Source organism: Dipodomys merriami, unplaced genomic scaffold (genome assembly GCF_024711535.1).
Source record: "Dipodomys merriami isolate MVZ:Mamm:240054 unplaced genomic scaffold, mDipMer1.0.p SCAF_50, whole genome shotgun sequence".
Lineage (NCBI taxonomy): Eukaryota > Metazoa > Chordata > Mammalia > Rodentia > Heteromyidae > Dipodomys > Dipodomys merriami.
The window spans coordinates 9,631,940-9,658,041 of record NW_027206069.1 but is presented as its reverse complement, the minus strand read 5'-3'; the positions used below and the strand labels follow the sequence as shown (position 1 = coordinate 9,658,041).

Sequence of the window (26,102 nt, the reverse complement as noted above, 5' to 3'; positions counted from 1 at the left end):
AAAATGGAGCTTAACTATTTGCCTTTCACAGTAGTTTAAAGAAACTATGTAAAGAAACTATTTGATAGATTAAAAACTAGTGCAGTATGATCTCACTCATCAGTCAAGAATAGAGGAAAGTCTTATTTTCCAGAAGGAATGAAGTCTAATTCCCTCAAAGGGAGCTGGGAATGTCGCATTGTGAAAGATCATGTCCATGAGAGATACTGCTCTGGTCACATGTTGAAAACATCATTAGTCACAAGCTCTGTCCCTAGAAATGGAATTGTTGGACATAAGATATGCACATTTATAATTTTGAGAGCAGCTTATGCTTCAGCAGCTGACATTCACCTTTTCTTCTTTTCCACATCCCATTGAAAGAGCAGTAGATTTAAAAAATGAAGCTTTTGGTTAAGATCAAGTGTAATAACAGGGCACTGGTGCTCATGCTTATAATCCTAGCTACTAAAGAGGCTAAGATCTGAGGATTATGGTTCAAAGCCAGTCCAGGCAGGAAAGAAAGTCTGTGAGAGTCTTATCTCCAGTCAACAGCCAGAAAACCAGAAGTGGCACTGTGGCTCAAATGGTAGAACACTCGCCTTGAGCTGAATCGCTGAGGGACAGCACCCAGGCCCAGAGTTCAAGCCCCACAACTGACCAAAAAAAAAAAAAAAAAAAGATCAAGTGTAGTATTTGTCCCTATCAGTTCAGTATCTGGTCCTTATTCAGTCTGCAGTGAGTATATTAAATGGATCTTTGGAGCAGGAGATAAATAGCATTCATCAATCTGGTATTGTAGTACCTGATATTGTAGTACATTCATCAATCTGGTATTGTAGTACCTCCAGGAAGGGTGCCCAAAAGAGGAAAAGAAGAGAGGGAATAAATCCAGAGTAGCAATGCAGATCAGGGGAAGTTATCATTGATGGCTAAGAGATTTAGAAGCTTCTAGAAAACAGAAGTTGGGAGTAAACTAACAGGAAACATCAATCCAATGTCAGTTTTTCAGTAAAGCAAAGGTTGAGTAGAGGCACAGACTTGGAAAGGTCTATTATATGGCAAATAGCTGTCTGGGATCTATTATCTTTTAATTCTTCAGCTTTAACTTTTGCTAGACTATAGCTCAAGGGCCTTTGAATATTTGTTGTTTCTTTAATCCTTTCTTTCTGGTCTTCATTTGCATGTCATTCTTTCCAGGGAGCCTTCTAGGAACCCATAGAATGAGTGAGGCCCTCGTTGGGTGATCCAATAGAGTCCTGACATTTACCTCGAATACTATCCAATAGAGTTCCTTCAGTAGTATAAATATTTAATCCTTGATGTAAAGAGATCCTCACTAGCCATTGTTCTGTAGCTGCAATATCTGGAAATAAGAGACAATTGGATATTTTTAAAAAGTCATGTTAATGAAATTTAAGGATTAGTGAACATTACCAGCAAGGATAACTTTTCCAACTATAGGTTTCCCACAAACATTGCAGTGATAAAATAATGACAAATAATTATGAAGAAATGTTATCATATCAATAAGTCTAGATAGTTTAGATCATAATTTTTTTCCCTAGAGATGCTGTGAGTTGCTAAAAGCAAATTAAGACCTTCTTGTAAAGTAGTGTAATGTTATTTAAAAGTACTCATCAATTAAAGTCCAGGATCTGATGGTTTCATTGTTGAATTTCTACCGCTATCCACTTAAGGGATAAGTAACATAACTTCTTCTTAAATTATTCAAAAAACTGAGGGGAAAATATTTCCAAACTTATTCTACAAGACCAGCATTATCCTGATACCAAAACCATACAAGGACCAACTAGAAATTAGTATGCTAGATAGAGAAGTAAGAATCTGTAAGAAAGTACAAGAAAATTAAATTTCTAGCACATTAAAAACACTATGTGTTATAATTATGTGAGATTCATTCTGGATGCAAGGATGGTTCAATTGTAAGAAAACAGATAATCCAAATAAGATGTGGAAAAGATTCTAAACAGACATTTCTCAAGAGAAGACATAAAATAGAAAGCAGAGATATGAAGAAATTGTCAACATGACTAATCAGGAAAATGTAGATCCAAATCACAATGAAATACCTATTTATACCTGTTACAGTGGATAGAAACACTAAGACAACAGGAAGTGTTAGAAAGGATTTGGATAAATGGAACATTTATCCAAATAAATCAACATAACTTTTTTTTTTTTGTGGTTGGGCCTGGGCCTGAGCACTATCCCTCACCTCTTCAGCTCAAGGTTAGCACTCTACTACTTGAGCCACAGTGCCACTTCTGGTTTTCTGAGTGGTTTATTGTAAGCATGAAATCCCAAGTTCAATTCCCAGTATTACCAAAAATAAACAGAAAATAAAATAACAAATAAATAAATAAAAGGCAACAAAATGGGAGAAAATATTTACAAATTATATATCTTGCATTTGAAGCTAGAATATATAACAAATTTACAAAAATTGCATCATTTACCATACTAAATGGTAAATATACACACAAAAAGTTATCAATGTAATTAATTTACTAGGAAAACATAAATTAAAGCACAAGTAGCCAGGTGCCTGTGGCTCACACCTTTAATCCTAGTTACTCAGGAGACTGAGATCCAGCCTAGGCAGGAAAGTCCTCGAGACTCTTATCTCCAGTAAACTCCTCAGAAAAAAGCCTGAAGTGGTGCTATGGCTCAAATGGTAGAGTGCTAGCCTTGAGAAAAAGAAGCTCAGGAGGGGGTGGAGTGGGGGAGGATGGGAAGGGATGGGAAGGGGAAACAAAGGAGGAGGCTACAATGCTAGATAAGAAATGTACTCATTATTTTGCCCATGTAATTGTAACCCCTCTGTGCAGTATTTTCACAATCTAAAACCCCAACTATTACAAAAAAAAAAAAAAAAAAAAAAAGAAGCTCAGGAACAGAGCCCAGGCCCAGAGTTCAAGCCCCAGGACTGGTCAAAAAACAAAACAAACAAACAAAAACAAACCAAAACCAAAAAACCACAAGTAGATTCTATATATATCTTATTAGATAATACTCCATACTATCTAGTGGTGGTTTCATTCATAATAGCTCCAACTTAGGAAAACTCAAATGCCCTTTAAAATGAAATTACCTATGGCAAAGCCATATAAAATAATACTACTTAAGTAAGAAAATGGGAGAAACTACAATATAGGTGGATCTGCAATGAATTAGGGCAACTGAAAGAAACCAGATTCAAAGGCTGCATATTTTATGATTCCATTTATATAACCCTAGAATAGGCTGCACAATAGGAGAAAACAGATTAGTGATGATGGGAGCTGGGAGACTTATAATTGTGAATTATAAGTTTCTATACAAAACAATTGCCATCACTCAAAATCACTCCATTTGTAGTCAAATTTGTCACTTTCTCTGAAGGAGAGCAGCACCCCTAATACTGCAAGTATGACTGTAGTGACTCCACAATTATATTTACTTCTGGGACCTCAGAACTGGACACTACTGTAGGATATATTTTAATAAGCATAAATTATGCCTTATTTTCAAAAAGAAAAAAAATAAAATTATACCCTATAAATCAAGGAGAGGCTACTTTTTCTTTTTTTACTGTCAATGGTTATATAAAAATAAAAATTTTAAATTGAAGTTTGTAACTGGGCAACAGCAAGGGAAGGGGTGCTCCAAAAAGAAATGTACTTATTAGCTGAAGGGGTGTTCTAGGAATTTGGAATTGGACTGACCACTAGGAAAAATATGAAATAATGCAAAGGTTTGCCAGTCTGCATAAAAGATAAATATTGATTTATAGAAAATACAGATAATAACTATAACCCCTCTGTATATCACCTTTATCATAACAATAAAAATTTAACAAAAAAGAACATATAGATAAAAGAGTCAGGGAGAAAGTTACACTTTGGGTTCTTAATAGCTTTCTATTTCTTCTTTCTTTCTTCCCCCCCCCCCTCTTTTTGTTGGTCATGGGACTTGAAGTTTGGGCTGGGTGCTGTCCCTCAGTTCTTTAGCTCAAGGCTACACTCTACCACTTGAGCCACTGTGCCACTTCCAGTTTTCTGGTGGTTTCTTGGAGATAAGAGTCTCATGGACTTTCCTGCCAGAGCTGGCTTTGAACCATGATCCTCAGATCTCAGCCTCCTGAGTAGCTAGGATTACAGGCGTGAGCCACTGGTGCCCGGCTCATCTTGCAAATTTCTTAATGCAGTTTCCAATTTATTGAAAATGAAGTTAAAGAATAATATATTATCTGAGAACAATCAATCCATAGTAAAATTACTTGACAAAATGCAGGAAGCCCAATAACACTTGAATTTCAATTAGACCACAGATCACTTTTCTTATCTCCTATAAACTACATGGGACATTTATATGGGATAATGAATAATTTTAAGTATAATAAATGTTTTGCTAAATTTAATAAAAAGAATTAATTCAGAACACTCTTACCTGTGTTTCTTGTGATGTTTTCTCTAGGAATATCAATTAACCAGAAAACCCGATCACTGAACTTGAATAAAGAGGATATCAGAAAACAGTATTTTACAATGTTAATTTTAACATGAAATAAAGTTAAAGGCATACAAATACATATACTTCTTATTTGCAGTTTTACTATTAGAAACTTTCCTTACCTTATAGACAAATGAAATAACATGTATTCAAAGACATTTTTGCATCATTATAATAACATAAGATTGGAAATGATGAAAATGTTAATTAGTTACACATAATAATACAACATCTAATAGAATATTATATTGTCACACTTAGGAAGTAGCACAAAGCTGAAGCATTTCTGGCTTGACGACTAAGAGAAAGAATGTAAGGTTGGCAGAGTATTTGAAATTTTAATAGGAAAATCCCAGGTTCAAAAGAGCTGAGTGCCAGTGGCTCACACCTATAATCCTAGCTACTTAGAAGGCTGAGATCTGAGGATCCAGCCTGGGCAGGAAACTTTGTGAGACTCTTCTCAAAAAGCTGGAAGTAGAGTTGTGGTTCAAGTGGTAGAGCACTCCTCTTAAGCAAAAGAAGTTCAGGGACAGCATTCAAGTCCAGAGTTAAAGCCCCAGAACCAGCAGAAACAAAACAAAACAAAACCACAAGTATGATGAATTCTAAGATTCAAATATAAATGGTGCCCAGATCTTTGTGCTACAGGATGCAGAGGTCATTAAAATAACTGGCAGAGATATGTGCCACTGAAACTGTAGCTAAAATCATTTGTAGTTGTGTGAAGGTAACTTGCCTCTTAGAAGGATAAAAACAGTAATTTCTCAGGAACAAAACAGATTTTAGAGTGGCTACAATATTATTATATTCAATGTCCAGTTTTCAACTGAAAAAGGCAAAATATGAATAGAAATAGGAAAGTGTTTACTGATATTCAGGAAAAAATATAGACAATAAACTATCCCAAAATAAATCCACACAGCAGGCAATAAATTCAATAAACTTACTTCAAGTATGTGCACAGATTTAGGAAAATATTATATTAATGGGAGAGTGGATCCCAACATAGAAATGAAAAACACAGAAAAAAACCCAAATGGACACAATAAAGCTGAAAAGTATAACTGATGGTAGGTATCTGCAAAATAAGTTCAATAGCAAACGTGATAGAAAAAGCAATTGAAAGCACCCAATGCTAACAAACAGAGTCATAATAAGCACTGTGGGTGCCACTACGTTCTGTGTCCTTCAGAAAAGTACTTTAAATGTTTCCACAGTAAAGAAATAATGAGTATGATAAGATAGAATGTTTGCTTTGATTTATATACTACACAAGGTATACATGTATCAAAACACCCTAGAATACTTCCATTACTATACCAATTTTAAATATTTTAAGTATCCATTCAAAAATTTAAAGGGAAATGATAGAAGAAAAATGGACAGTGTAGAGATTTGTAGGCTAATATCATATATGTATTCCAAAAATGCATAACTGGGGTTCTAGCAAGAAAAGAGACAGAAAACTAGGCAGAAAACATTTTGACTACAGGCTTGCTTTCAAAATTTGGTAAATTTATAAATTCAAATAGCTCAGAATCTCAGTGAATGTCGAATGGGTAAATGCAATGACAAAAATCTTAAATGTGTCCAGAGATATACAATGATAAATAGCTAATTTCTCACTCAGAAACAATATTGTCAAGTGAGCTGTAAATAACACATTCAAGATGCTGAAAGAAAAGAAGGCAACAAAAAATTGCAGGTTGAACAAAGCTAAACTTCAAAAGTTCAAGTAGCCCCTAAAAAGTCATTAGAACTCAAAATTGAGTTCAGCAAAGGTTGATATACAAGGCCAATATACAAAAGGAACAAAAGGTTGAGAACAAATTTAACAGCAAAAAATTTGTTTCCTGAAAACTACAAAACATTGTTGAATGAAGCTAAATAGTATCGAAGTAATTGGAAAGATATCCCATGTTCACAAAAATGAAGACTTTATATCATTTAATGATATTATGTCATTTTATCTACAGATGGAATACAATATCAGAATCCCAGAAGGTTATTTGTAGAAATTGGCAAGCTTATCCTAAAATTCAAGACTCAGTTTTGAAAAGAAGAACAAAGTCAGTTTTGAGGCCAGCCTTGGCTCTAGGCTATTAGCAAGATCCTGACTCAACTCCCATCTCCAACCCCCAAATAAGGACAATGTTAGAGAACTCATGTGTTCTGATTTCAAATTTTAATACAAAGCAACAGTATCAAGAAATGCTATGCAGACATAAGGACATCAGTGCAATACAATGGAGAATCCAGAAATAAGTCTCCATGTTCATGGTCAAATGGTGTTCAACAAAGATGTCAAAAATAAGTTGATAGGGAAAGAATAACAGATTTTCAACAAATGGTATAAAGAAAGCTGGGTAGCTATATGCAAAAGAATAAATAAAGATTCATACCATACATTGCACACAAACGTGAACTCAAAATAGTCTAAAGACGCTAGCCTGGGTGCCTCACACCTATAATACTAGCTACTCAGGAGGCTGAGATCTGAGGATCATGGTTCAAAGCCAGCCCGGTCAGGAAAATCCGTGAGACTTATATCCAATAAACCACAAGAAAACCAGAAGTGGTGCTGTGGCTCAAGTAGTAGAGCTTTTAAGAGCTGAGGGATAGTGCCCAGGCCAGAGTTCAAGCCCCACAACCAAAAAAAAGGTCTAAAGATCCAAGATAAAAGCTGAAACTATAGAACTCCTAGAAGAAAACATAAGGATACATTTTTCTAACTTTGGGTCAGGTTATGCTTTTCTACATTTGAATCAAAGGTACAGAAATATAAATAAAAACAAAATGGGCACTGGTGGCTAATACCTGCAATCCTAGCTACTCATGAAACTGAGATCTGAGGATTGTGATTCAAAGGCAGCCTGGGCAGGAAAATCCATGAGACTCATTTTTTTTTTTCTTTTATCATGGGGCTTGAATTCTGGGCCTGGGCGCTGTCTCTGAGCCATTTGCTCAGGGTTAGCACTCTTTTTTTTTTTTTTTTTTTTTAGGATATATATATATTTTTATTTTGTACAGAGGGGTTACAATTACATGAGCAAGATGTACATGAGTACATTTCTTATCAAGCATTGTAGCCTCCTCCTTTGTTTCCCCTAAGTTTAACACTCTTAAGCCACAGCTCTACTCCCAGTTTTCTGGTGGTTAACTGGAGATAAGAGTCTCACTGACTTTCCTGCCCAGGCTGGCTTTGTACCACAACCCTCAGATCTCAGCCTCCTGAATAGGATTATAGGTATGAGCCACTGGTCCTGGGCCATGAATTTCTTATCTCTAATTAACCACCAGAAAACTGAAAGTGGAGCTGTAGCTCAAAGTGGTTGAGTGCTAACCTTGAGTAGAAAAGCTCAGGGGCAGTGCCCGGGCCCTGAGTTCAATTCCTACAACCAACTAAAAAGAAATAGGACAAAAATTTTAAAAAGAAAAAGACCAGTAGACTTCCTAAAGCAAAGCAAAACAAAACAAAACAAAAAATGGAAAAATTCCAAGCGGTTATGGTCTCAGAGGACACTACTGAGAAAGTATAAAGATTATCTACAGAATGAAAGAAAATACTTGCAAAACATATTTTTATAAGTAATCTGTCTAGAAAATAGAAAGAACACTTATGACTCAAGGATAAGAAGAAACAAAGTAAGTGTGGGTAAGGAATAGTTATTTCCCCAAAGAAGATATTTAAGTGTCCAAAAACACATCAAATAATACTCAACCTCATTAATTATTAGGGAAATGAAAATCAAAACCAAACTGATACAGCACTTCAAACCTACTGGGATGGATATAATAAAAAGACAAATCATAACAAATGTTTGGACGAGGATGTAAAGAAACTGGGACTCTATGAAGCAGAGGCAGAAATATAAAATGACAAATACTCAGGGAGTTCTTCAAAAAGACATTTCAGATTTCATTCTTGGCTGTGTATTCAAGAGAGATGAAAACATTCCTAAATATGAACTTTTTCAAAAATATTTATTGCAGCCTTAGATATAACAGCCCCAAACAGATACGTATTAGCTGATATTGTGATATCTATAAAATGGGATATTATTCAACTGTAAAAAAGAATGAACTATTGATATTTGCCACAACATGGATGGATCTTGAACAAAGAAAGAGGTAGTGGAAAACGAACTTTACAACTTTGGTGCGGGGGGGGGGGGGGAGGGAGGGAAAGGGGGCAGGGAGGATTGGGTGGGGCGGTGGGGGGAGGATGGGAAGGGATGGGAAGGGGAAACAAAGGAGGAGGCTACAATGCTTGATAAGAAATGTACTCATTATCTTGCCCATGTAATTGTAACCCCTCTGTGCAGGGAGTGATGACCATTACATGCTATGTTATAGTTACATAAAATTTTCACAATAAGTAAATATATAGAGACAAAAAACTAGGGTGAGGGTTTATGACTTTGGGTTATCTTTTTTGGGGTGATGGAAAATGTTTCAGAAATATTTGTGCAATGATTGCACAATTCTATGAATAATTAAAATCAGTGAATTGTGTATTTTAAATAGGTAAGTTGAATGGTATATGAATTATATCTTTATTAAGATATAAAGTTTAAAAACTGAAAGTGAAATAAGGATTATATTGGGAGGGGGGCTCTCAGAGAATACATTGTCAGCAGATCTGCACTGTAAAAATGCTAACAAAAGGGCTGAGTGTGGAAGCTCATGCCTGTAATTCCAGCAACTGGGAGGTAGAGATTGGAAGGATTGTGGTTCAAGGCCAGTCTAAGTAAAGGTTAGCAAGACCTTATCTCAAGTTACAGGCAAGTACCTGTAACTCCAGCTCCACTTGAGGCATAGGTAAGAGGACTGTAGTCTGAAGCTAGCTCTGGACAAAAGTGAGAGATCATATCCTAAAAACAATGAAAGCAAAAATGGGTTGGGATGTGCAGTTCAGGTGGTAGAACACCTGCCTAGAAAGGGTGAGGCTTTTGGTTCAAACTCCAGTTCTGTCAGAGAGAAGAGGGAAGGAAAGCAGGAGGAGGAGGGAGAGAAGGGAGGGATAAAGAGAGGAAGAGAAGAAGAGGGAGGAAGAGGGGGGAGAGAAGGAAGAGGAGGAAAAAGAGGGTAAAGGGGAATGAGGAAATGGAGGGAGGAAGAGTGAACAAATGCAGTCATGGTATTAAGAATACACCGTGGAAAGTGAACTTGAGGTCAGGAACAGAAGGAGGAAGCTGGGGGAAAGCAAACCAAGGGGTGATATTGTCCAAAAAGAAATGTACTCATTACCAGAATTGTGAAATGATAACCCCTCTGTGCAACACCTTAATAATAATAAAATTACATATTTCTAATTTACTTTACTGTTGCTTTAGAGATTATATACAGCAAGGTTACACAGGTCAGGTTATAGGTACATCTCCTTTCACATAGTATCATCTGTTCCCTCATTATTTCCCATTCCCTCCCTCCCATCTCCACACATGAGTTACACAGTTTACTTTCATCAATGTCCAGTGCAGTGAATGTGCTCCACTGCTGTACTTTTTTACCCTTTTAAAATTACATTTTAAGAAAAGAAGAGGAGGAGGAAGAGTAGGAAGAAAGAAAATACTAAAGTTTCTTCGAACTGAAAGAAAATGATACTGGATGACAACATATCTAACAGAAAAGGCTGAGGAGTACTAGAAATAGTAAATATGCAGGGAAATAGTTTAAAATTCATTTTTAAACTTCTTTAAAATAATCATACTATATTATTGGATTTAAAGCATGCTACTGGTGTAAAATTACCAAACAATCTTTTAGAAACACATCCTGCCAGGTGCAGGTAGATCACACTTGTAATCCTAGCGACTCAGGAGGCTAAAATCTGATGATCTCAGGTAGGAAAGTCTCCAATTAAACCACACAAAAGGCTAGAAGTGGTGCTGTGGCTCAAAGTGGTAGAGTGTTAGCCTTGAGTGAAAGGAGCTGAAGGCCAGCATCTAGGTCCAGAGTCCAAGCCTCAGGACTGGCAAAAGAAACACAAACAAATGAACAAACCAAAACACCCTACATCCTATAAGAAAGAGTGTATGCTTCTTATTAGTAACATATCACAGAATAAAATAAAGCATAATTACCAAAGTTAAATTGAAGTGGAAGATGCCATGGTAAGTACTATTTAGGATTTCCAGGCTGGGAGCGAGACCTCCAGATGTGAACACACTCAGCAATCCCTTTGAAGTAAGTTCATCTTCAGTTTGGAAAAAACAGTGGATTTCCTTTGAGAAAGAGAGAAATAAAACAAAGAAGTAATAGCAATTTGAGGGAGAAATCTGTGAAGAGGAAATGCTGTTAAAGACCATTTTCTTTCCATTGCTAGCTTGGGAATAAACATTTATTTGAGAAAGAATTTAGTGACCTGCCATCTAACTGTCAAGACTTCCATTCATCCTTAATATCCTTAGAAAGTTTATATATTTATTTTTTACTTTTTACTTTTTTTTGGTGTTGTTTCCAGTGTCTGGGAACTAACTTTTAGCTTTTTTGTTCAAGGCTGGTGCTCTACCACTTGAGTCACAGCTGCACTTCCATCTTTTTGGTGGCTAATTGGAGATCAGAGTCTCATAGGCTTTCCTGCTCTGGCTGGCTTTGATCTACAACCTTCATATTTCAGTCTCCTGAATAGCTAGGCTTATGGATATGAGCTACCAGTACCTAGCTGGAAAGTTTGTGTGTTTAATAAGCACAAAACCCAAACCACATGCTCACATGCTCAAATTATAATTTTTTTGGGGGGTGGGGAGTGTTGCTATAAATTGAAGCCAGGATCTGGTACATGCTACTTAGTTGTATCACTAACATTGTGGGATTTTTTTTTTTTTTTTTTGGTGGTCATGGGGCTTGAACTCTGGGCCTAAACACTGTCCCTCAGCTCTTCAGCTCAAGGCTAGCACTTTACCACTTGAGCCACTGCTCCACTTCCAGTTTATTGGAGATAAGAGTCTCAAGGACTTTCCTACCCCAGCTGGCTTTGAACCTGGATCCTCAGATCACAGCCTTCTGAGTAGCTAGGATTACAAGCGTGAGCCACCAGCTCCTGGCTCTCTGTGGGAATTTTAATACTATGCTTTTTTGTTGTTGTTTCCTATTATTGGAATCAAAAGATCATGTGATCTCTTAATCAAAATGACAACTACAACATGGTACTTGTTATAGAAAGAAGAGATTGTTTTTCAAGGTCATGTGAGGTAATCTATTTTTTTCCCTCTAACAGGCTACATCTGTCAAGCTTCAAAAGGTCCAATTAGCACTATGGAAAAAATAAACCCAAGATGTTATAGCCACCGAGGAGGCATCATTTAAAAACAACAACAAAGAAAACCCACCCAGGGTATTCAATAGCTAAATGAATGACTGGGCTGATTCATGTGGACAAAAATAGAAACAACTGCATAGATTTTCACCTTTCCAAGTCTGAAAGCAAGTGAGTACAGTACCATTGGGTGTACATGTGGATTTAAAGGGAATGCAAAGGGACATGGCTGTGAGGGGGACTTACCAAGTTATTCAAGGAAAGAAACAACTTGATTATTTCACTGTCTTTGGGGAAGCCTTCACTGGAACAAGCAAAGCTTCTCTTCATATCACCTAAGCAACAACAACAAAAAATTGTTTTACAGGTTTTAGGTCACAGATAGAAGGATTCCTATACAAAGTACTATAGTTTTGAAACTGGCAAAATATTTTTTACAGAACAAAAATCATAACTGTAAAATATAAATATATTTTAGTCTAGAAAAAATAACAAATCTATTCTTGAAGGTATGCTAAAAAGGAAGTGTTGGATATATGCAACGTAAAGAGGGGGAAGGGGTTAGAGAGAGAATTTTGTGTTCTAACAGAGAGCTACTGATGAAGATATTGGAAAGAGGATTCCTTCTCCTTGTGTTGAGCATGAGGAAAGAGGCTTTAATGAACTATAACACAAATCCCTGCAATTTGGAACACAAATTCAGATTTCTACCTAGAAACAGGAGCAGAGATGATTTGGCTGAGAGGACAGGAGATAGCTGATGAGGAGATGGTCACTTAGTGAAGGCTAAGATGCAGAATCTGTCCTACAGGTCACTAGGAAGAAAGAATTAATATAAGGTCACCTAAGGCCCTGTTTTCAAAGGTCTCTTTGAATGGCAACTGGATCTCAGAAGAATTTCAAAGCAGAAACACATTTTTTTTTAAATGGAACTGACAAAAGAATAAGTGACCAATAGGAACAGAGAAGCTTTGCCTTAGTTAAATGTGTAGTTAATACATTCTTAATATAAAGAAGGGGAGGCAGCTATGAAAGACACATTTGAGTGCACAGAGATGGAGAGTGAGCTTCATATATCCCCTAGGTTTACAAAGTGCAGCTTGTCAGGTAGGAAATGAAAATCTCAGAACACAGCACTTCAGGCTTAACTTTCCTTCCCTGCCCAACCCTACAGTAGACAGGGTCAAAGTGGAATTAGCAAGGTAGTAAAAAGGCAAGGAAAACTCCAAATGGAAGAAAGAAAAAGCTGATTGGCTTCCCACCAGGACAGATCCAAAGAGGAAGAAGAGAATAAGCAAGAATTGGGTTTAGATGTTCTGTGGGTTCAACTATTTCAATGACAGTGATTTCAATGCAAAGCTGTGCTTTGAAATTATAAATGCTTGCGGTATAGTTTGAGTTATAACAATAATAATATCATCATCAACAAAGTCCTAAGGCAAGTCCAAATATTCAACCAGGGACAGAGGAAGAAGTAGGTAAGAAATTAAATACAAACTAAGATAAAAATAAATTTATTTTATAATTGTATACTGTTCATCTATCTTATTGGTCCAACTGAATAGTTTCAATGTTGTTCTCAAAATTGTATTTGTAACTATATCGGTGTAAGCATTGTAAGTATAGCTTAAAATGTATCTGGGATTTACAGCATTAAATAGTTTTCAAATCACTTCCATCTCATACATTCATTCACTCATTGTATCCATCCTTGTCAGGCCTACCAGCCATATTTTAAGGTTTAATTTGACTCTAAAGTAAAAATTACTCTCCTACTTAAAAATCTTCCCTGTTACCCTATATTACCTAATAAAAAACATTTCTTGTATGGAAAGAAGGTAAGAAAAAGGAAACTAATTTCTTTGAATAACATACTTTGAGCCAGCTGCTGGGCTTACATGTTGTGTTAGGACATTCCCACAATGCTTTGTGCCCTTTGTACTGCTGCCCATTCTTAAAGAAAAGGAAGCTGAGACTCAGGAAGATGGAGCTCAGCAAGCTCAACAGCAAGTCATATTTCTGTATGCATGAACCACTCTTTTAATCTGCTGGACAATCTTTCGACTCTCCCGTGGAAAACCTATACTCCAGGCCATTAAAAATGCTTATGGGGTTCTCTCTACTTCTCTTCTTCTCACATTTAAATTCATTTAAAGATTTGCTTGAGCTGGATGCTGCTGGCTCATGTCTGTAATTCTAGCTACTTAGGAAACTGCAATCTCAGGATTGTGATTTGAAGCCGGCCCAGGCAGACAAATCGTAGATACTCTTATCTCTAATTAACCAACAAAAAGTGAGAATTGAAGGTATGGCTCAACTGGTAGAGCAGGAGCCTTGAGCACAAGAGTGTGAGGCTTTGAATTTAAGCCCCTCGGTACTCAATAGCAAATACATGCATGCATATCTGCTTGAAATAGAAGCCTTTTCTTAGACTTATCTCAGTGAAATAAGTTGACTTGTCCTCCACACTTTGGTATAATTTTGTGAATTATATGATCACATCAACAGACTTTTTTTTTTTTTTTTTTGGGTCCGGTCGTGGGGCCTGAACTCTGGGCCTGGGCGCTGTCCCTCAGCTCTTCAGCTCAAGGCTAGTGCTCTACCACTTGAGCCACAGCGCCACTTCTGGCTTTTTTCTTTTTGCTTATGTGGTGCTGAGGAATCGAACCCAGGGCCTCAGGCTTGCAAGGCAAGCGTTCTACCACTGAGCCACCTTCCCAGCCCGACATCAACAGACTCTTAAGCTTGGATATTAATGATGAGACAGGGAAAACTATAATACACTGTGGTGAGAGACAGAAGCAATTCCAAGCTTTTGTGCCTGTACCTGCGTGGACCATCCCCTTGCCTAGAAAGTCTCAGATTATAGAAATTTCTGTCATAATAATGAATGCAAAACTAACAAATTTTCAATAACCTCTAAATGAAAGATGTATCAGAGAAGTTATTTCTTCAACAGATGTGAGCTCTTTAACATGAGTGGTGAAATAAAGTGCCCTCACTGAGGGAATGTCTACATTGAATAAAATAAGAAAACCACTCTGGTCATATTTTTGGAAACCATACTACTTATGAAATTCATCGCCCTGTTTACAATTACACAATTATAACAATGAAGTTGAAGCAAGATGCAGCAAAATGCCTCCCATCTTTTTCTCCACCAATCTGTTTGACATAATGCTGTTGTGGGAAACCAGGGTCTCCCCCCTTCCCCTCCTCCACAGAAAGCCACATGGTCATAGTGATCATTTCAAGCTGAAGGCATTTGAGAAATGGCAGGTACAGGAAGGGCAGATCTCACTTTCTACCTAAAAGCAAAGTCTAAATTTTCTATGAGAAATGTACTGTCTGTACCTTTCCTTTCTCTAGAGATGAAGAGTTGACACAGATGGGTCTGTACACCAGGACTTATTAAAATAATATTCTTTATTGTTTTTTCTTATATATTTGCAAATAACTTTCCTGCTCTTACAACTATAGACCAAAACACCTTTTCCTTTTTCCCAACTCCATAAGTTACTGCTTTGTTGAAATGGTGTCTTACCACTTGTTTGGAGTTTTTACTCTTTCTTTAACTTTCACATTTGGCCATGTGAAAGTATTAACAGCAAATAAAATGTGAATACTTTTACCCTGTCAATATGTCTTTTGTCAGTTCAGTTCATAGACCCCAGCCACAGACTCTAACAGAAAAAAAGAAAAGGTTTTCTTCTTCTATGCTTCTGTAGTCATTTTAGCTGTAGCCACATCACTCTTCTAACTAGTAATCTTAAATGGCTTCCAATGATTATAAAGCCCAGATTCCTTAGCCTGACACTCAAGTTCCTCTATGATAGTATTGCCTTCATGATATTTTACATCTATTCCTTCCTTCAAATTAAGTGACTCTTTCCTTCTTGCTTCACAAATTGTATGATATACTATCTCCATACCATTGTTCATCCTGTGTATTGATGTAGTCTTTGTAGAATATTTCTTCATGCAAATATTACCCATTTGGGGACCTAGATGGATTGTTCTCTTTGAAGCCTTTGCTGGTGAGTTGCCCCTTTTCTACTGTTGGAATTAACCACTCCCTTCTCTGAAATCTCTTCAGTCTGTCTGTGCCTCTCCCATCTTGGATTATTATCATGTATTTTGTCATGCATAACCTCAGAACTTATCCATTTATGTAACCCCAGTTAACTAGAAGAAGATCTGATTCCAACCATCCAGCCTTCCATCTGTCCAGTCAACAATATGATGTTCTAGGATGCTGCATAATCTAAAAAGTTTACACATATGGGAATGCCTCTGTCTTGTTCCTTAAAAAGTTTTTCCATCATGAAAGTCCCATTGACTAATGCAATCTGTATATTAATTTCAGAAAATTTCCCTCAACCTCAGTTGACTAGCCTGGTAACTCAGTTTTTAATTCATACTATGTGCAACCACTCATAGAAAAATTTAAAATTGTTTTTTCAAACAATTAAGATGTGGCAAATATAAATCCTTTATAATATTAAATAGTCCACAACTTGTAACTGATGAAACATTATAGCGAATGGTTCACAGTGATGTCATCAGAAATCTCTATAGCAGAGTAAAAGGTGTAATACCTTGGAGAAAATAAAAAATAAAATAAAGAAGAAATACTAAAAAAAACATTTTTAACTATAACTGAGAAAGTGATAGGTATGAGAAGTCCTGAGGAGATAATCATAAAGTCTTACCTTTATTATATATTATTCCTGATGAATATTCAAACAAATTCAAAAGCAAAATTAAGACATATGTAAATTGGGAGTCCATCTGTTGGAATAAATAAGAATTATTTTCATTCAATTACTCTGTAAATACTTTTTGAGTTATTTTTGATAGAATCAACTATAATGTAGTAAACAAATCATCTCTTCAAGCCAGAAGTATTTCCTGTTATATGACAAAAGCAAATACCAGGACTGGAGACATAGTTTGGTGACAAGCCTAGAATGTGAGAAGGCCTAGTCAGATCCCCAGCATGAGAAGAGAAAAAGAAGACATAAAACAATAAAATGAATTCCCTAACTAGCATAAAAGGCATTTATTAATATCATTATTGCAAACCAGAAGATGGGAATGGCTTAACATGGCAGATCATTGTGGCAGAGGTCATTCAGAACCTGAATTGATGAAGGCACTCTGGACACTATGGCTCGCCTGTTCATCCAGTATTCTGACTCTGTTGTTTTTGGAGACACAAACCACATAGTCATGAGCACTCTTGTGCATTCTTGCTAAGTGCACTAGGAATGTAAGGCCCTGCCTTCATGATCTGGGCCTTTCTCAGGGTTATGTTGTCAACCAAGAGGCTTGAGAGATGGGATAAGGTCCTGCCAGGTAAGAACAGTGTAGTTTCCAAGGTGAATATCCCTAGTATCAGTGTTCCTCTCCTAGAATACATTTCATAAAATGTACATGTATGTATCTAGTGAGGGCTGAATTGTTTACCTGGAATTGATATGTTAAAGTCCTAGACCCCAGAATCTCACAACATGATCATACATGGAGACAAGGTCTTTAAAGAAGTGGTTAAGTTAGGGGGGAGGCTGGGAAGGGATGTGAAGGGTAAACAAAGGAGGAGGCTGCAATGCTTGATAAGAAATGTACTCATTGCCGGGCGCTGGTGGCTCACGCCTGTAATCCTAGCTACTCAGGAGGCTGAGATCTGAGGATCGCGGTTCAAAGCCAGCCCTGGCAGGAAAGACCGTGAGACTCCTATCTCCAATAAACCACCAGAAAATCGGAAGTGGCGCTGTAGCTCAAGTGGTAGAGCGCTCGCCTTGAGCTGAAGAGCTGAGGGACAGCGCCCAGGCCCAGAGTTCAAGCCCCACGACCAACAAAAACAAAAACAAAACAAACAAACAAAAAAAAGAAATGTACTCATTATCTTGCCCATGTAATTGTAACCCCTCTGTACAGTATGTTCACAAAAAATAAAAACTTAAATTAAAAAAAAAAGAAGTGGTTAAGTTAAAAACGAGGTCACTGGTTCTCATCCAGTGATAAGTGTACTTACAGGAAGAGGGCATTTGGACCTAGACTCACACAGAGCAAAGATGAAGACACAAGATGGCCATCTACAAACCAAGGAGAGAGACATAGAATCTATCCTGCCTTCAAGGCTGTTAGAAGAAAACAACTCTGCCAACATTTGATCTGCCAACACTTCTAGCCTCTAGAACTGTAAAAAATTAATTTCTGTTGTTGAGGCCATTTTGGGTACTGTACTTGGCTATAGGAGGCCTAGCAACTGAATTCAGCATCCATGGTTGATTTCTTCTATGGGACTTGACAGCTGGAAGAACTGGAATGAGGTTCATGTGCTGGATACTGTTTTATATGTCAGTAATGAGTCCTTTTGTCTCGGTTCTACAAGTCTAGTATAACCAGGATGATAGCCTCTGGGGTCCAGCAACACAGAATTTCTTACCAGAAACATCTTGTATTATTTTCCTAAACATTCAAATGAAAGGATATAACATCATTATTAGACTGTCTGTTTTCCTCATCCCTCTAAATGAGATGCAATTATACTCCAGGTCTCTAGTTTGGCTGGTTTATATTAAGTTGCTCCAATTCCTTTTGTTCAAATAAATGTAAGATCACTAATTCCATTTATTGCATTTGGATGTATCTAGTTTTGGTCATAGAACTAAAACTTACTTTGCCTTTAAACTTTCACAGAGGGATGAAAAACCACGAGAGCAAGTTCAAAGGGAGAGAGCAGAAGTGATTTCCAGGCTCTCTATCACTTTGCTACTAGCTGCATATCCCAGTGATTTAGCTTATAGTTGTCTACTCATTCTTTTAATTAAAACATGGAATGCACTTTAGAATTGATGCATGAGGAATTAATTGAATATATTCAATGTTCTTACTACTTAGTGTCAGAGATTAGCTTAGAACCAAGGTCTCCAGACTCAATGGATCTAGTCAGATCTACCAAATAAAAGTTGAAAAATTAAGCTAGGTGCAAGTGGCTCCTCTTAGCTACTTAGGAGGTTAAGGTCTGAAAAGTCTAGGTTTGAGTCTACTCTGAGAAGACTAGAATCCATCTCCAAAATAACCAGCAAAAAAGTAGGGTGGGGTTGTGACTCAAGGACAGCACCAGCTGTGAGCAAGACAGCATAATTTCAAAGCCTGGACCACTAAAGGAAATTAAAAACTAAAATATATTAAGTGTATGATTACATTTGACCTAACACCAAAATTAATAGATTTAGTTATCCATCATTATTCTGCTCATAATATACTAGTCTTACTAGTCTTACTCTTCTCATTTTTGTTTCAATATTAGAACATTTTTTGATTTGGTAGCACTTTCAACAGTTACCTCATGGTTACAAAAAAGCACAGACTTTGATGTAAGATAAACCCTGTCAACTGACATGATTAACCTTTAGTAACTTGCTTCTTTATAGTCAGAAAAAATGGGCACAACTGCTACACAGTGTGTGAAATTAAACACACTGCGTTTATGTTTAAGTATCTGATAGAACTACCCTGGGTCTATGTCTTTATCCACTGAAGCAACTTCTTTGTCAGTTAAGCTGGTAGCAGTTACATTAATGTAGTCACCATTCCCCATTTAGGTATCATGGGTTTTCTATGATTGATACATGCCACATATTTGGGCACTTTCTCTTTTTGGTACCAAATAGAAATCAGACATTTCCCCAAAGGAGCACCCTCTCTTCTCCCCTATGTGATATACTTACGGTTATTGCATTATCAAGGAATAGTGGTTACTTTATACATTCATACCGTAATAGGGCCTTTTTGTTAATGTTATTGTAATTACCTCTAATTGGGCGTCCAACTGGTTGCTGTTTACTTTCTATATTTTTCTCCCATTTACTTCCTTATAGACGGAGAAAGAAGCCCCCCAAGAGCTGTGTTTTCCCAGATGACTGGTGCAGCAGACCACATAACTTTGCTAACAGCCAATCAGCTGCTACTTAGTACAGAAACAGCTTAGAAAATCCAAAGGACAGCAGTTGGAATCCCCAACTAACTGCCTTCCCTGGACCTCTGATGTCATGAAACCTATGAGAAGTGGAGTTTCTCCAAGCCACCATTTTTAATATAATATATATCTAGAGAGGTTCAGAAAGCTACACAGGATTAGCTACAAAATATTCTAGTTATCAGCTGGTGAGTGAGTATAATTCCCAAAAGGTTATGCCAACTACATATGAGACAAGTAGGCACCTGATAGAGCTTTATTACAGTCTTAAAGGAAGAATATGACTCAAATAAAAAAAAAGAAAGATGACCTTATTGATAGGTAAGTAAATACACAGTCACAAAGACAGAACATACTGTGCATGCGTGGAGAGCAGTAAGACCCATGACATGCCATTTAGTCAGTCCTCCTTGTTCATGCTATGTGGGAGTCCTCAATGTGGGAGCCATAGTACCTGCTTCGGCTGGATTTAACAGAGTAGGAGTGTGCCAACTCTGGACTGCTCCGACTCCTTCAGTGCCCTGAGTGTTCACGGATGGCCACGGAAGCTGACAACTGACTTGCTATAATGATGATAAAGCTTGTCTTATATTTCACAAGTCCCTTCAGATGGCCACAGACAACCTGCTTCAGGCTTAGGTCACGAAAAGCAAATGGTGTCTCAATCTGTTCCTGGAAGCTCCTGTGTGAGAAATTCTTCCTCTTACCTTTTCTGATGTTGATGGGAAGAGGAGAGTGACGGAGCAGCTGGGAACAATACAGACAGGAATTAATTACACATAAGCCAATAACCAGATATCAACAGTGGTAACACAGCAACGTACTTCTTATAAGCATTGTATATTAAGTGTAGGCTCTTTATACAGCTTTGCACCATTCTTAAATTTGTTGTTATCCTGACCATTTTCTCACATCACTCAAGTGTTTTTTGAAAGTCTAAAATAAGTGTATACAATTTACTTAAGCCTTAAAGGCATTTTGCTGATGAATAATGTGATAGTGAATAATCCTAAACAAAAATATTTTACTGCATTTTAAAACATTTGTTTAGGATATGAACATGTTGAAGACTAATGGTAAATAAACATTTACAATTCCTTTCCAGGAATCCAGCATTTAAAATTGAATATAATCTATAGTAACTTAATACATAAAAATATTTTATTGCCTCACCTTAAAAATATTGACAAGCCAGGCACCAGTGGCTCACGCCTTAATCCTAGCTATTCAGGAGGCTGAGATCTGAGGATCGAGGTTCAAAGCCAGCCGAGGCAGGAAAGTCCATGAGACTCTTATCTCAATAAGCCATTAGAAAACCAGAAGTGGCGCTGTGGCTCAAGTGGTAAAGCATTAGCCTTGAGCTGAAGAGCTGGGGACAGTGCCCAGGCCAAGAATTCAAGCCCCATGACTGACAAAAAATGTATATATTGACAGAACTAAACATTTTTTTTTTGTTTTTGGAACTAAACATTAAAAAATGTCAGCCATCTTTCTTCTATAAATTATGTAGAGATGATCGTGATCTTTTTTTTGGGGGGTGGGGGTGGGGTCTGGTCATGGGGCCTGAACTCTGGGCCTAGGCACTGTCCCTCAGCTCTTCAGCTCAAGGCTAATGCTCTACCACTTGAGCCACAGCGCCACTCCTGGCTTTTTTCTTTTTGCTTATGTGGTGCTGAGGAATCGAACCCAGGGCCTCAGCGGCATGCAAGGCAAGCACTCTACCACTGAGCCATCTTCCCAGCCCCTGATCTTTTTTTTTTTTTTTTAACCAGAAGTTTGGTGTTTTGCTTAGGAAATAAGAGTAATCCCTTGAAATATTCACTGCAAATGTTTAATCCAATTTTTCATTTACCTTGACTCTATGACAGTTTCTGGGCAACAGAAATTCTAATCTGATGCAATCAAACTTAACAGTATTTTCCTCTTGGATTACTTCTGTTGCTTTATGGTTTCAAAGTTCATCTTTATCCAGAGATACATTTTTCTCATTTTTTTAAATGTAAGAAAATATAGAGACTCAAAAAGAGTTTAAGGAGGGCTGGGAAGGTGGCTCAGTGGTAGAGTGCTTGCCTTGCATGAATGAGGCCCTGGGTTCGATTCCTCAGCACCACATAAGCAAAAAGAAAAAAGCCGGAAGTGGCACTGTGGCTCAAGTGGTAGAGTGCTAGCCTTGAGCTGAAGAGCTGAGGGACAGCACCCAGGCCCAGAGTTCAGGCCCCACGACTAGACCCCCCCCCCCAAAAAAAAAGAGTTTAAGGAATAAAACGATAAGGGTCTTTCAATTATTCTGTGTTAACATGAATCCTACTTGTAAAAGGCTTTTTGTTATGGGATGTTTCAAACATTGGAAACAGTCAAGAGAACTCTGAAATTGCTCCTTTGTACCCATGGCCCAGCTTCCCTCTAGCTTCTTCTAAACCTCACCACTGACCCTTGTCTAGGTTTAATTTTAGGATACTTTGGACATCAACACATATTTCAGTTTGCATTTCTTAGAGAAAACGAGTTTAAGGAAAAATGAAAACCACACTAGCATATTCATGCCTACAAATAAGAATGATCCCTGGATATCTGCTTAATGACTCCTTTTATCTTCCCAGTTATCTCCTTCTTACTATTTTTATAGTTGTGTGAACCAGGATCCAATAAAATCTCTACTTGGTCATTGGTTGAAGCATATTCATGAGTCACTTAACAATGGAGATGTATTATGAAAATGTGTGCTTAGGGAAGTGGCGCTGTAGCTCAAGTGGTAGAGCGCTCGCCTTAAGCTGAAGAGCTGAGGGACAGTGCCCAGGCCCAGAGTTCAATCCCCACGGCCGACCAAAAAAAATAAATAAAAAAATCTACTGCCGGGCGCTGGTGGCTCACACCTGTAATCCTAGCTACTCAGGAGGCTGAGATCTGAGGATCGCGGTTCAAAAGCCAGCCCGGGCAGGAGAGACTGTGAGACTCCTATCTCCAATAAACCACCAGAAAACCGGACGTGGCGTTGTAGCTCAAGTGGTAGAGCGTTCGCCTTGAGCTGAAGAGCGGAGGGACAGCGCCCAAGCCCAGAGTTCAAGCCCCACGACCGACAAAAAAAAAAAAAAAAAAAGAAAATGTGTGCTTAGGTGATTTTATTCTTGTGCAAATATCCAGAGTATGTACATAAACCTAAATGGTCTTTGTCACATTGCTTGTGTGTTGTGTGTGTGTGTGTGTGTGTGTGTGTGTGTGTGTGTGTGTGTGTGTGTGTGTGTGTGTGTGTGTATGTGTGTGTATTTGTATACTGGTCCTGGTCAGGGGCTGGGCAATGTTGCTGAAGCTTTTTTTTGCTCAAGGTTAGTGCTCTACCACTTGAATCACAGCTCTACTTTTAGCTTTTTAGAAGTCAATTGGAAATAAGAATCTCATGGACTTTCCTGCCTAGGTTGGCTTCCACCTGTGATCCTTAGAGCTCAGCCTCTTGAGTAGCTAGCATTACACAGATGTGGGCCAATGCCTGGACACATTGCCTTCTATATAATCAAGATATGTGCTAGACATCAGTTGCATAAGGCTGTTCCTAGCACAACACAGTATTTGGTTTACAATAAACATTTCTTTCTTCTCTTTCTTTTTTGACACAGGGTCTTGTAAAATAGCCCAGGCTTCCCTGCATTATGACTCTTTTGCTACCATCCCTGAGTGCTGGAATTGTAAGTGTGTACCACCATGTTTGGTAAATGTTCTAAGTAGAGTGCACAACAGATAAAAATATTCCAACTAAAAAAAGTGTATACACAATAAAACCTCATAAAAATGGAGACAAAACTATGATACAATACTCCAACTTGAATTAAGTATGTTAAGATAAGAATTTGCGGGGCTGGGAAGGTGGCTCAGTGGTAGAGTGTTTGCCTTGCATGCCAGAGGTCCTGGGCTCGATTCCTCAGCACCACATAAGCAAAAAGAAAAAAAAAGCCGGAAGTGGCGCTGTGGCTCAAGTGGTAGAGCGCTAGCCTTGAGCTGAAGAGCTGAGGGACAGCGCCCAGGCCCAGAGTTCAGGCCCTATGACTGGACCTCCCCCCCCGAAAAAAAAAGCTGTAAGTGGTGCTGTGACTCTAGGGTAGAGCACTAGCCTTGAGCACAAAAAAAGAGGCAGTGCCCAGGCCCTGAGTGCAAGCCCCAGAACCAACTGGGAAAAAGAAAAGAATTTGCACTAGAGGAGAGTGAGGGAAGAGTTGGCAGTGTCCAAAAAGAAATGCACTCTTTACCTGACTTAAGTAACTGTAATCCTTCTGTACATCACCTTTATAAGCTCAAAATAACACACAATAGACACAGAAAAAAAAAAGATTAGATATGGAAGTTGACTAAGTGCAAGAAATAGATCAAAAAGATAAAATAATCTCAGAAAGCAAACTTAAAATTCAATGTGCCCAGAGGAAAATAGTTTTGATCCCAAATATGGTAGGGGCATGATAGGAATGAAACCATCAATAGAGGAAAATAAAATAAAAAGGTATGTATCAGACAAAAAGCAATAAATTTAGACAATAGATAAAAAAATCCAACATTTTCCCAGATTCCCAAAAAAGACACAAGTATACAGACTGAAAGATTCACAGAATGACAACAAAAAGTATAGAAAAATATTCAATCGAGACCCTAGTAGGCCTCTCTTTCTGAAACAGGAATTCTGAATAGAGCAAGCAAGACGGGCGGCAGTGATGACAGTCTGTTCCTGAGGAAGGTTCCAGAAAAGACTGATACTACTCTCCCTTCAGCAGAATTTCTGAATGTTCACCTTAAGCCAAGTTCATTAGTCATCTCAAGACTCCCAATATCCTTCAAACAAATTTCCTATTTAAAAAAATATATAGGTTGGGTGCCGGTGGCTCACATCTTTAATCCTAGCTACTAAGGAAGCTGAGATCTGAGGATTGCAGTTTAAAGCCAGACCGGGCAGGAAAGTCTATGAGACTCTTTGTATTTCTTTTTTTTTTTCTTTTTGCTTATGTGGTGCTGAGAATCGAACCCAGGGCCTCAGGCATACAAGGCAAGTGCTCTCCACTGAGCCACCTTCCCAGCCCCTTTTCTTGTTGTATTTCATTTTTTTTTCCTAGTCTATGAGACTCTTTATCTCCAATAAATCACCAGAAAACCAGAAGTGGCGCTGTGGCTCAAGTGATAAGGTGCTTGCCTTTGAGCTGAAGAGCTGAGGGACAGCACCCAGAACCAAAGTTCAAGACCCAAGACTGGCAAATACACAAACACACACACACACACACACACACACACGTGTGTGTGTGTGTGTGTATGTGTGTGTGTATATGTGTGTGTGTATATATGTATATATATATATAAATGCCTAATTCTACCATAGTATTAGATACAATCAAGACTCCAAAGTTTATATCCCATGCATCATTCTTAGGAAATTACTTGAAGGCATACTTCAGCAAAACAAAACTCCTCCATAGAGAATTGGAGGAAGCCCAGGAAAATAATGAAAGGTTATTTCTGGGATGAAGAGAGGGCAGCAAAAGTGAGAGTAACTAGTTCAGGTTAGAACAAAATGTTTGAATCAAGTGCTGGGGGAAAAAATAGAAGGAAAAAAAGCCTTATGGTACCCTATGGTATAAACTCTGTTTTCACTGTATTTGATTCTGATGCCCTGCATGTTGTATATACATTTTTCTAATTTGGGGAGGGGAAGGGAAAAAACAAAATGCCTAAATAGGGATAGAGGTTGACCCATTATAACAATGAGATATACAAGACACTATGTTGAAATCGAACTTTACAACTTCAGGTGGGGAGAGAGGAGTTGTGGAGCTGGAGATGGAAGGGAGAGTAGGGAATAAAGGAGGGGATAACAATGCTCAATAGGAAGTGTACTCATTACCTTTCTCGTGTTACTGTAACCCCTCAGTACAGTATCTTTACAATAATATATATATATATATATATTTATTTAAAAAGCCTTATGGTAAATAAAGTATGACCAAAGTAACAGAAAAAAAAAAACCTCTTAAAGATACAAAGAGACTGCCAGGTGCTAGTGGCTCATGCAATCACACACACACACACACACACACACACACACACACACACAATTTTGACAAGATTCAGTAGTGTTTCATAATAAAATTAATCAAATTAGGTGGAGAAGGGCTGTTTCTCCACACAATTCTGTATTTAACAAAGTCATGGTTAGCGTCTTGCTTAATGAGGAAAAGTTTTCCTGGCAAGCTAAAGAATAAAACAAGAATGATCACTCTTAATGCTTCTATTTAAATAGCACTTGAAGCTCTACCAAAAAGTTCTACCAATTAGGCAAGAGAAAGAAATATAAGGTATTCAAATTAGGAAGGAAGAATTCAAATTTCCTGT

The 26,102-nt window shown here is 37.8% G+C and overlaps 1 protein-coding gene across 4 annotated transcripts in view; it reads right to left on the bottom strand.

The window, feature by feature from the left end:
• LOC138810511 (cation channel sperm-associated auxiliary subunit beta-like) overlaps positions 1-26,102 on the bottom strand; it is a 107,806-nt gene that overhangs the window by 60,805 nt on the left and 20,899 nt on the right. For 2 of the 4 annotated variants that reach the window (XM_069997723.1, XM_069997727.1), the window contains exons 1-6: positions 19,578-19,735; positions 16,468-16,546; positions 12,002-12,090; positions 10,581-10,721; positions 4,432-4,492; positions 1,250-1,345 (exon numbers count right to left, since the gene is read on the bottom strand). In XM_069997723.1, the coding sequence (XP_069853824.1) occupies positions 1,250-1,345; positions 4,432-4,492; positions 10,581-10,721; positions 12,002-12,090; positions 16,468-16,546 (466 nt within the window). In that variant the 5' untranslated portion in view covers positions 19,578-19,735. The other 2 variants (XM_069997726.1, XM_069997724.1) reach the window with 2 other exon arrangements.